This window comes from Echiichthys vipera, assembly GCF_963691815.1.
Source record: "Echiichthys vipera genome assembly, chromosome: 4".
In the NCBI taxonomy this organism is placed as follows: Eukaryota; Metazoa; Chordata; class Actinopteri; order Perciformes; family Trachinidae; genus Echiichthys; species Echiichthys vipera.
The window spans coordinates 20,666,717-20,679,571 of NC_139829.1; the positions used below are offsets into that span (position 1 = coordinate 20,666,717).

At 44.3% G+C, this 12,855-nt stretch overlaps 1 protein-coding gene across 1 annotated transcript in view; it reads right to left on the minus strand.

Moving 5' to 3' along the window:
- Nucleotides 1-4,437: 4,437 nt before the first annotated feature.
- Nucleotides 4,438-12,855, minus strand: part of fam222aa (family with sequence similarity 222 member Aa) — a gene marked incomplete at both ends in the record, with an annotated part of 44,616 nt that continues 36,198 nt past the window's right edge. Inside the window, 1 exon segment of the mRNA XM_083912036.1 lies at nt 4,438-5,930. Coding sequence (XP_083768162.1) covers nt 4,438-5,930 — 1,493 coding nt within the window.

Genomic DNA, 12,855 nt, shown 5'->3' on the forward strand with positions numbered 1-12,855 from the left:
CTGTATTATTGATTAAAGTATTTTCTTTGCTAGGTAGGAGCAAAATAGAGAGAGGGCTGGTCTTGTGTCTTTATTTTCTGAGGGAGTAAAGGAGGGATGCTGGGAAGAACTCTTAGATGAGAGCCCCGGGGGCCCAAGGGCAGCCAGGGGACATGACTGAGGTTGACCGAAACAGTGTGGAGGGGACGTCACCCCCCCCCCCCGCCCACCCCCGTCATCTGTAGGTTAGAGAAGCAACGCCAAGACTCTACAGAGCGAGCAGCTGCCTTTATTTTCTCAACCCTCTCATCCCCTCTGCTTTGAGAGTGAACGAGCTGACCCTGTTTTGAGCGGTCTGTCCACTCTCCTTCCTTCTCAGCAGTATTTAAGGCGCATAATATGCAACTAGACCTTTGCACTGCACTGGGTAAAGGTCTTCAAGGACTTATTGGGATTTACTAAGGGATTTTTACAACCAGCATACGTCAATTCCATCCACTCTGCCCTCAGGCCATCCTTGCGAGTGTCTCATTGCCCTTGAAAACGTGTTAACAGTCGATAGTCTGTAGCCACAGAGATAAGTTATAGATCTAGATGTCCTCACTCAGATGGTGTTTGATTGGTGTAATGTATCATTTCCTGGGCAGCATAGCCTGAAATATTTTTCCAAGCATTACAAACCTAATTACAAATGAAGACTTTACTTACTAGAATTTAGTAAATTGAGGCACAATAAGTCTTTCAGGGAGGAATGTGATTTCCTCAGAGCTCGGATCTAAATATGAGGCCGCAGAGCCAAAGAGGGGAGGCTGAAACCAGCACCAGGAACATGGCAATTATCCTGATTACTGATGCTTCGAGGCTCCTCTGACCCCAAATCCCTCCCTGTATCTCTCTCCCTCTTTCTTTCTTTTGCTGAGATCTGTCACATTGCACAGGGCCCCTCAGCCAGGCAGGGAGCAACCATGTATAATCCAACAGAAAACAAATCCCCTCGATCAAACACAGCCCAGCCTTTTAAAGCAGGCCTCTGAGCCCAGGCGCCATGGTGCGGTGCTGAGGCCCTCTGAGACGTTGTGGAGGCTGTGATTTAGCAACCCCCCCCCCCCCTTTTAAAACCCCACTGTCCTCCCCTTCAACGCCAGCCAGCCAGTCCTAACCTTCAGTTTGTTTAAGCACTGCTGAACCCTGTTGGCCCCAGACAGGGGGAGGGTGGGCTTAGATAATGACATGCCATATGCCACTCTGCCTCTGCAGCTGAGTGAGCCGAGCATGGATCAGCTCAGGCACAAATCTATTTGAAATTTAATTCTATTATCCTAATATGGGCTAAGCGTCCATTGTCCAAATCGGGAATTGTGGAAGAGACCATGAGTTGCAGGGCTACGTTGCGTCCCATCAATAGTAGCTCATTAATGTGTAAAGGACCAGGGGGACAGACAGGTTGGAGCCTGTACAGTAGAAACCAAGCCACAAGGCAAAGATGGCAAAAGTATCTAAATACCACCTTATATTTAATGCATGTGAATTGACTTACTGTAAATATTCCTGCTAAAAAAGAAAAAGCTTTATTTTGAGTCGTCTTTTCTGTTTCATTCAGTTGAACTTGGCTCAAAATGTCCTGATTCCTCACAGTACCTAATAGGAAATCCCTTGCCATTTGAAAAGGGTTTGATTTCAACCCATTGAGTGAATGAATACTCTCCACTGGCAGTGTCCAGCATCCAGGCGTCACCCAATATTCCCATTAGCAGAGAAGCCTGGTGCCTCAGACCTCCACTGGTGGGAAAGGCCAGACACCAGAAACTCCACTGCCTCAAGTGTCTCCTCTTCACTTCAACATCATGTGACAGGTTTTAATGCTTGGATGCAGAAGCCAAACGGAGGGGATTTAGGGACGGGATGTATCTGTAAATCTGTCAAAATATTTCTACAAGACAGAAAATATGCCGGAATCACAGTGTGGCTGGGGTATTAGGCTGTTGAAACAACAAAAAATTTCACTGGAATGTTAAGGAGGCTTACTGTGCAAATTTAAGCCAAGGGGCTTGGTATTCTTTCCACTGAAATCTTTGTCAGCTTTCAAAGACTGTAGTGTGCCTACAAACACCATTAGCTCAATATTTAAGGCTCATAGTTAAAATCAAGCAAGGGTTATCTTAGGGGGGAAACAGGTCTATTTATGGAGTGCAAATGATCAAAGAAACAACATTTCCTGCTTCGTCTACAATATTTGTGTGTAATCCTTTTCAACAACGCTGTCCGTCCCTTATCTTTGGATGGCCAACGTGTAAACATTTAAAAGATTATCATTAAATTGAATAGGTTTTCTTGATGGCTACAGCCCGGTTAAGGATATACATCACACGTCTTGCTCCGCTCTGGATCTCACAGAGCTGCTGCGAAACAAGGGCCCAATTTCTAGATTTCTAGAGGACATATGTTAAAAAATAATGACAGACTTCAAAGCCGAGATGTGGCCACTGAATATATTCTTAAAGAAATTTATTTTACACCTCAAAACAAAAAAGGATAGGGATTAGGGATGTACATTGGGAATGTATTGACAACTGTAGTTTACATTTTTTGGTGTAAGCTCAGAGAAAATGTTAATACAGTCATAATAATTGCACTTCATAAATCTAGACTGATGCCAGTATTTCCCCACAACAAGGCTCCAGCTCCCTCTCTCCAGTTACTAAATTCAATTTACCATTGAAATTTGACGGACAAAAGAAATGCTAATTTAAGACCAGAGGACTGCTGCACTGATCCAATTTCTCTCTTCCACTTGAGTCCCACAAGGCAATAAAACATCGCAGTAATTTAAGTGCAGTACATTCAAGGGAATCTCACAGTCATAATAAATATTTCACTGTTCTAGCTAAATGTTTCCCAACCAGGGGCTGAAACGGACAAGGGAAAGCAGTGGGCCTCATCTCATTCCATCTGATGCCAGTGGACAGGGCATGATTGTTTATATTTTGTATTTGTTTGCAGGATCAGGGGTGAATAGTACCCCCAAAATAGGACTTCCATGTGTCCCCACCTCTTTCTGTCATTATGATAACATTTGACAGAAGTGGGGGATGTAGCACTGTAACTACAGTTAGCCATGTGTGCTCCAGAGAATATCTAAAGCCTCCGATAAAAAGGAGCGAGAACTGCAAAATATCTCCTGTACATTACTCAGATATGATGTTTATGGGACCGGTGAATCAGTGTTTTAGTCTTGGTGGCAGAAATTTTTATACTGACACAATTGAAAAAAAAAAAAAAAAAAAGTCTGAGGATTTTGAAGATCACAAACTAAAATGCACACACGCGCATGCACTCAGCCACATACACGCATAAACATACACATAAGGTTATGTAAATAACCTCCCAATCACATTCTTCATTGTAACATTTCTTTTTCATGTTTTTTTGCGACATTTTCTTTTTTAAATAAGCATTTCAAGATTTATTGTAGATTCCAGTGTTGGTTAGGAAAAAGAGCTCTCCGACCAGGTTCTTACAGAACCAAAGCAGCGACTATGCCTCACAGCAGGACATTAGAAACTGCACATTAGCTTGAGGAGGAATTATTGAATCAAAAAAACAGAAGAAAAAAATAATAATTTGAGACACTTTTCCCCATAGCAGCCAATGCATATAGTATACCTACAAATATATAAAACAACAAAAAAAAGGTTCAAGTTTTCAAGTTTCTTAAATATATCATATCCAATCTACCCAATTCCAAACTTCAACGTTAACAAGATTCAAGCAGTGCAATTTATGTATCAATTATAACAGCAATAATAACTAATATTGTACTATCCTTTCAATTCAATCTTATGATCCTTGTACATACACAGCCAAGTATAACTTCAGTCTCATCACGTATTACTACATTGTGTATCTGTATGTGTTTGTCTGTAAGTGTGTTTATGTATGTTCTGTTACAGAGTTTGGGATTTTGAAAGCAGCCCTAAACTTTGGCCCTTTTAAGACCCTTTCAGTGACAACCTACACAGTAGCTTTATCCTTATTATTTGGAAGGGGGATACAAGTGCCGTATGCACTTCATGTGAAGTTATGATTCTCATCAAAAAGTTCAGTCAAGTAATACAACAACAAAAAAAAAAAGAAACAGAAGAAAAAAATAAATCAATCCAAAATTCCTATTGGCAAACCACACAATGGAACATCTGGAGGATCTTGAAATCCCTTTTTCTCTCCCACTGGCAATCAAGACCACCTTTCATATTTGGGATTGCCGTCTTGAAGCCTGCCTTGAAACCACCAAACCCAGGGTCACACAGCACAACAACTGCTCATCTCTAAGCTCCCACACTAGTTAAAGCAGTGCCACTCTCAACAATAAGTACCCAGAAAAAACATATCTGTTTTTTAACTTTGATTTTCTCCACAAAATTCACAACTCTTGATTCTTGTCCTCCTCTTCTTCCCCCTCTATCTGTAAACAGGGAGGCGGATGTGTGCATGCTGGTGGTCTAACAGACGTGGCACAGACACAGTCTCGTAGCCTTTGCCAAGCATCTGCTCCTTGATGCAGGGTGGGTGGATGTCGTTGATCAGGTACTCCAGAGACTGCAAGCTGCTGCTCAGCACTGATGTGTTGCACAAGCTCTTGCTGGGCAGGCTGCAGCACAAACCTCCCCCGCTGTCTATAGCAGGGTGATGATGATGGTGGTAGTGGTGATGGTGGTGGGGGTAGCCCATCTCTCTGTGCCCCGTGACCGGCCCTCCTGTAGAGGTAGCCAAAAGCTCCTGGGGGTTGTAGCAGTCACTGTCAGGTGTCACCAGCACGCTGTTCCATGGCGGGGCAAAGTATTGACCCACTGAGAAATTTCCATGCATACCCACACAGTTCAAAGGGGAAGAGCTGACTTTGTCCATCCCTCCTCCGCTGGCACTCGCTGTCAGGTGATAAGGTCTAGAGGAAGAGGAGGATACTTGTGCCGCCATAATCCCTCCCCCAGGAACACAAGTTTCGGGGGACTTGCTGATGGCGCCCCCTCCTCCACTACCTCCACTGTACATGCGGAGCATAGCCTGTTGATGATGCTGCTGCTGCTGCTGCTGCTGCTGCTGCTGCTGCTGCTGTTGTTGTTGTTGCTGTTGTTGCTGCTGCTTCTGCCAAAGGATGTAGTCCATACCATCTGCGTACACACCAGTCTTCATAGCCTCTGCATTTTGAGCTGGCAGCCCGGGCCCTGTATACACCATATTAGCCTGGGGACCCATTCCCACCACGTAGCCTCCACCCGAGGAGCCAGAAGAAACCCCCATGACAGTTGTGCCCTGTTTGGAGGGGCTGGAATTCGATGGTGCAGTGGCAGCCCCTTGGCACACCTGCTGCAGAGCTTGGGCCTGGCAATGCTGGTTGATCTGATAGATGATGCTCTGGATAGAGGGGAGGTTGGATTGTGCGGGCAGAGCCAGGCCTCGGCCCCCTGTTACAGGAATCACTGAGCCAGCTACAGTGACATTTGGGGGAACCGACAGCACAGGGCCTTCTGGAGGCTTTGAGGGCCCAGTGTGGTATACCATTTGGCCGTGGCCACTGGCTAAAGTGCTACTACTAGGGGGTGGGTATGGGGCAACAGCTATGTGGGCTGGAGAAAGCTTAGTCCGTCTGCCTTCGGAGTTCTTGAGAACACCTTTCGAAGGGACAAAGGTGGCTGTTGATAGGGATGATGATGAGGAGGCCTTGATGACGGCGAGCAGGCCCTGGTGGCCCCCTGTGTTGATATAGGGACTATAGCGCTGCCCTGTGGTGTCATATCCATTCACAGTCCGATTAAGGTGCTTGTGCTGGGGAACCCTGATGTTGGTGGGGAAGATCTTGATGGACAGAGGGCTGTTGGCCGTCTTCTGAGCAAAGGCATTAAGTTCTGCCGCCGTGGGGTAGCGTGGCGAATGTGAGGGCACCACCAGCTCACCTGCAAAACAAACGGAGAGAAAAGTATGAGTGAAGTGAACGACTGAATGTGTTGCAGAACAGAACAGCAGACCAGGAGTTTAATTACCAAACATATCGAAGGAGCCAACAGCAATGGCAGCCACAAAGTAAGATCAATCAATCAATTGCAATAACCACCACTCTGCCGCAACAGTAAAACCTGGCAGAATTACAGTGACTACATCACAAGCAGAATGAAAAATGTGAGTGTTCTACAAGAGCAGGTGAATAAAACCAGATGCAAAGAGTGGACACACTGCAAAACAACCCAGACAGAGTTTGCAAATGGGAAGTCAAGACTGACTATCGTTTTTGTTCCATCACTCTCTATTTGAGCATTCTTTCCATCCCATTTTCACACCCTCCTGTGGAAGTTCATCCCTAGGCAAATGGATCTTTTTAAAAACTCATTCTGTCAAAGCCTTATACCTTAGGCGCTGTTAAATCAGTGCATTGTGAAATTAATTCGGACTCTCTTTAGCACCGAATTGGGTTAGCCTTGGATACCACGCAGGCAGGGACGAAGGGGAGGGGATAAAAGCTTGTTTAATTGCAGTGGCACATTTGAGATTTATAAGTGGTATCACTTACTGGGTCTTACCCTTGGCCACAGAATTCCCACATTTATTCAGTCCAGGAGTATGTGGAGAGGCCCTTACAAAAACCAATTAAACATCTATGGGGAATTACTAGCCTGGTTAAGGTGAACTACATCAGACCGGAGCAGAGTCAAGACTGCTGTACAAGGCTGTTTAATCAAGAATACAAGTAAAGGAGTATGTTTGGAAATAAGAACATGCTGAAAAGTTTTTAAAAAGACAGATACACATCATTGTCGAGATGAATCAATCAAACATAAGCCATGCCAATCGGTTGCACTTACTATGAAATACTTCAATACAGATTACTTTTGTGATCATGTAATATAGATTGTTATTACATTTATTTATTTTTTTAACAAAATAATTCAATTCAATTTTATTCATAGTGCCAAATCATAACAAAAGTTATTTTAAGACACTTTACATATAGAGTAGGTCTAGAATTCACACTATGGCTTACAGACAAAAATACAGGTACAAGAACAGTGCTATAAATGCACATTTAAATTATGTGTACAGTTTGTCATATGAAACCAATCCAAAATTCAATCCAGCAGTGAATGTGGTGAGTGAAACTAGCAAATGCCCTCACTCAATGAGCCAAGGCTTGGCCATTGTGAATTGAGGTGGCAAACAGGAAAATGGCAATTTCTAAAAACCCCACCATGTGTCATTGTTTGGGGGCTGGGCATGGAGGTGAGAGGCCGCGGTGAGATTGGATTTAAACGACATTATTCAGGCAATTTCATGGCTACTTAGCTCAGTGTAACAAAAAGGGTGGGGGATAGGAATAGAACTCAATTTACAAGCAATATATCAGCTGCCACAAATGACTTGCAACCCCTTCAAAAATGACATTTTTATGCAAAAGCTAACAAAACGCACAAAAATTAACTGCCATAACTGTGCCGTCAGCGAATGTCCTGGCGACCTAAGGAGTCTGCAGGGTGCGGGCTGTGACTAGGACTCACTCCATTTCCTCCCGGATTGCAAAATCATTTTAAGAGACTCCATAGCCAAGTAGTCACAATTCTCATTTCTTTGCTCCCATTACAGATAGCATGGGGAGTTCATTTCAACAACCCTTTGGGTTTCCAACTGTGAAAATGATTAAATCTACAAGATCCATATCATAAAAGAAATAAATTGGGAATTTAACAGCAGAGGGGAGAGACTGTGAATATCTCAAGCCAAATTAAGTGCCAGACCTCTCCAGTCAGTTTGGATCATACTGTAGATGGCATGCTTTCTAAATTAGAAACACACTACTTAAAATTAGAAATAAAATTCAGAAAAAATAGCCTGATTTTAATGACTTGGTTTTAATCAAAGTGGGGGAACCTGGTGCCATCCTAATGGGCAAGGCTGAGTGTGCCAGTCCAGCCTATCTAAGATCTAACCAACCTTACTGTAGCAAAGCTCTGCTTCCCTGGTGACGGCAGTGCCATTTGCTTTGATGTTCTGACGTGCAGTGGAAAACTGACACAAGACTTATTTCATTTGCTCAGAAGATAAAAACATGCTCATTTCAAAGCACATTGCTGGTCCACATGCAAATGAAATGGCATAGCATTTTTTCTGATCTTCTTTACATGAGGGCAAAAAAATAACATCTTTGATCATCACATGGTCTAAATGAAGAAAAATACTTGGCTTTCAGGCATAGCAAGGGCCTGTGCCCTGCCGCCCCTACAAGCCCCCAGCTGCAATATGCCCATCATTCCACCTAATTAGTGCCACATGAGGAAAAAAACTATAAAAACAGCCAGGAAATTCATTAAAGGGTGGCTAATTCTATTCCTTCTCACTGACTGAGTCCATATTTTCCATGCCTGAGCCTGCATTTCTTCTGAGAGACGAGAAAGCCCTCTCCCTCCGTCTTTTCCCAGCTTGGCCCTTGTTTGTCAATAGGCAGAGCCTTTGGCACACCAACCTGGCATCAAAGGGTTTCACACTTCACAGGCCACAGGGATTAAAGGCCTTTCAGGCCTACAAAACCCATCTCAGCTCCACAAAGGCTTCCGGTTATTAGAACCCACAGGCATAAAGGAAGAAGAGTAGGAGGAGGCAAATGAGCATCTGGATGCTTCTGATTCCAGCTTCCTCAATAAAAAGTTCCACGGTATAAATTTTATAGCAAAGTTGATTACAGTAAGTATGGCCACAAACCGGGGTGTAATTTCACTCTCATACACCCACTGTAATACACTGTGTGTTTAATGTGCAGGGTCTCCACATCTCTCTCCTCCAGAGCAGTAAGTCTATAAGTGAGGACATGGAGGTTAAAGGAGAGAGTCTCTTTTTAGGCTGGCATCTGTGACTTATTGGTTTAGGCTGCAGTAGATCATAGCTATGAGCAGCAGCATACAGATGGTGCTGGCTGATAAACACCCTCTGAGGCAGCCAGCACTGCCTCTTTTGTGTGAGCCCTCACCTCCTCATAAGGTAGGGGGTTTCCTGCACCTGTGCACACTCTCCAGCGTGGCCGTGCATGCAAACACAATGCATGAAAACAGAAAAAAAGGCAAAAAGAATACGCAAACAAACCTGCATCTGTAGTTGTGTGTCTCATTTGCCATCAGTGGAGCATGTTGTTATCCTCTGCTTAGCTCTCTCATGAAATGTAGGGCAGGGACAACAACAGGTGCCTGTGCGGGCGACAGCCTGCAATGCCTCCTGGGCTAAATGCTTCACACTCGCTTCATTTCGACATGCGACAGCCTTGTAAGGATTAATTATTTCCCCGGGGATAGAAGAATATGGTTTTTCCCTTCCTGTGAGCAGGCGGCTACGTGCACTCACAAGCACATGAAACAGCTTATAGTAAATGAACAGGGAATCCTGGGCTAGCACTGCTTTAACAATAAGCAAGAAAAAGAAAAAGTTTCACATGAAAGGAATGTAAACAAACCAAGCATATGATTGAACTGCATTGGAGATGAGATAAAAGCTCTGGCAAACACATGCATTAGTTCTGAGAGATCACGCGCCAGGGAGCGGAGATGGCAGGGAGGCAATTAATGGGCTGACCTTCGTCCTTAATCACCCAGTGCCTGGCACACAATGCCCATGTGTCAGAGCAGCACATCTCTAAATGCCACCCCTCATTAGCACGATGCACATAGTGAGAGGCTATCTGTGCAGTGTTACACTCTCCAGCGGTCAGACAGAGATAGCAAGGCTGGGATAGGATAACATGGCAGCACAGAGCTGGACTGAGCTGCAGTAGGCCATGATATGATCTAGAAATCCCATTTCACTTGGAGGATGGGTACTCTCCTTTCTCTCCATTTTTGATTGGCATGAAACTCCCCAAGCGCAACGTCCTTGGTGTACCCAGGGCTGTTACTGTGATTGCGAGAGCGTGTGTGTGTGTGTGTGTGTGTGTGTGTGTGTGTGTGTGTGTGTGTGTGTGTGTGGGTGTGTGTGTGTGTGTGTGTGTTCATTTGGTAAAAGGGGTACCCAATTTTGAACACTCAATTAACACTCCTTTAATTAGCAAGCAGTACATTTTGAATTCTGATGAACTAATTTACTTGGTGTGAGAGTGGGGGAGGTGGTGGAGGGCTGGTAAAGATGAGGTCCACTGGGTACAAAACAGCAATAAAGAGGGAACTGGTTAGATTAGACTGTAAAAAATCCATTAAATTCTGTGCACTTCTTTCAAGTGAGAGGTCAAATTGTGTTGATCACAAGAAGCCAAGGCAGACAGAGAGAATATGAGAGCAGGGAGTTAGGTGAGGTGAAAAGTGTGTGTGTGTGTGTGTGTGTGTGTGTGTGTGTGTGTGTGTGGGGGGGGGGGGGGGGGGGGTAGTCAGAGGCTGTGTAAGAGTGCACCACCAAATCCAGAGGACCATGAGAATGCTTTGCATTTTAATTAGAAGTTTAAATGAATAAGCAGAGGGAAACGTCTGAAAGAACTGCCTGAAATGCCCTTGCTCCCATTTATTAGTGTTCCCAGTGTTCTCAAATTATGAGCAGGTTGGAGAGGTTTCTTCTTATTAGTGGAGAAAACGCTCCAACACATCAAAAAGCCCTAGCCCTTTCTTCACTCACTCCTGCATGGCCCTATCCCTACTTACCGCATGTTTTGATCCCCTCTGAACATGTACATTGGTTAGCAGTGGAAAAACCGTGCTTGTTTAAATGAAGGGAGAGAACTGTTTGGTTGAACTGCAATTAAGTTTTCACAGAAGAACGAGTACATAGTACACATTAACTTTGGCCAAACAAACAGAGCCGCCTGTGATGAGGTTAGGGCAAACAACAGGAGCAGAGATGAAAGAAAACATGGGGTCAGCTTCAGTCCAACATCAACTACGTTAACTGAGAGCTATTTCCCTCTGAGAGGGGACAGCCGAACGTGTGTGAGCCAAGAGGGGACATTAGCTGCTGTACGGATCATGTGTCCTTGCAACCTACATGCAGCTCCATGCATGCCGGATCTCTTTATTTCCACAGTATTTTTTTCCACAGGATTCAAAATCGGGGATTCTTCAGATATGTGGTACGCGATTTAGACCGCTGGCCGGCAGGTTGCCCCTTTTATCTGCAACTCTTGTACCACATGCCACCACTAATGGACACTATGCGCTTTACCACATTGTAATGAAGTTATTCTAATTAATAATTAATTCATGGCTAAAACAGTCTTCAATCCCTCAGCTTGGAAAAATGTCTGACCTGTCAAATGTGCTGCAGCCTAGAAAGGGCAGGTTCAACAGCATTGTTCATGGAGGGACCCTTGACCTGTGGCTATTGTTTAGCTCTTAGCAGATAAGATCAGTGCCTATGACATCCTCTCCCCACCTCCGTTAGGTTGTTGTAAAAGGACAGGCTTTTGGGGGGGAGCCAGAGGCAGTTTCGCGTCCTGAACAATACCTGCCTTGTGCTAATGGAGGTGTCATCTGGCACAGGGCTGATTAGTCAGCGATTACAGCCAGGCCTCAATTGCCGTGACAACTGCTGCAAACACAATGGGCCCTGATAGAGCCAGCTGTTTGGTCCTCTGCAATTAACCCTGCATCCCACTCGTCTCCGGCAGTGCGCTCCCTCTAATTGACTATCGGGCATACAAAGCAGGGACTGTCGGCCAGACCCCCTGGACATAGCCCCCCCACCCCTCTGCTGAGGTAGAGATGATAATAATAGAGGCATCCTGTGGACTCGGCCGCCAGTCAATCAAAGCCTCAGTGCCCCACAGGAGCTTCCTGAGGAGAGAGGGAGCAGGGGAAGCACATGTATGAGCCAGTGATCAACAGGGTACAGCAGCCTGGCAGGGGGCAGCGTGTTGAATATGCCCTCAGCCGGAGTGCTAATCAATTCAAGTGCACGTTAGGGGGAAAGGGAACCCTGCTGCTTGCTTGATATCAGAAAAAAACAACATTTTTAGGAACACTCATCTCCCTCTGTTCATCTCAAGGTGGATTTTCTGTGCAACAACACAGCGAGGCAATTATTTGTCAGGCCTTTGCTATCTATAATTGCAAAGATAAAAATCAAACTGCAATGATTTCTCAGAGGATAGAGCTGTCTGAATTCACTGCTGCCGTGTCATCATAATCATCAAACAAATGCATATTGTAAGACAGCGGAAAAGAACATGCAGACTCCATCTTCTCTCAGTTATTCACATGCGTTTTTAAATGAGGTTGACTAATTGATTGTAATTTTTAACATATTTTGCCAAGTAAACAAAGCATATATTACACATACATTACATTTGAATCAAATGTCACTTAATAACAAGAAATACTTGACTGGAATGAATCACTATGTAAATAAAATCAGTAGTTGGATAACATCTTTTAACACGGGATGCCATGCTGTACATATTGGGCTTTTAACCTGCCAACATGTTTCACAAATAGCAAAGAAGATAATGAGAATGTTGAAGCAATCTGCACACTGATCCTTCCCAGGCACACAGAAATGGCAGAATGTCAAAAATGGATTTAATCATTAAAAGAGATTTAAAAAAACAAACTTGGACGAAACTCCCAAATCTAATCTTTCATTTCATTAAAACCAATCTCATCTCAGATTTAATCTATCTATTTCCTGCACAAGCAGATGGAAGAAATGCCAAATTGAGAGCCTAATTTGGGCTTCCTCCTCACTCAGACTGCAGCATGAGGTCATTTAGTTAGCCTGCAGTGAGGCAGTCCACATGTGCATTTAATACAGTACACCGAGACAGAGATAAGGTTCACAGGTACAGATAACACTAGGAAGGAGCAGGGGAAAAACAAGATCCGTTTTCACCGTCTACCGCACAATATTATAACTCTTTAACAGTTTCAC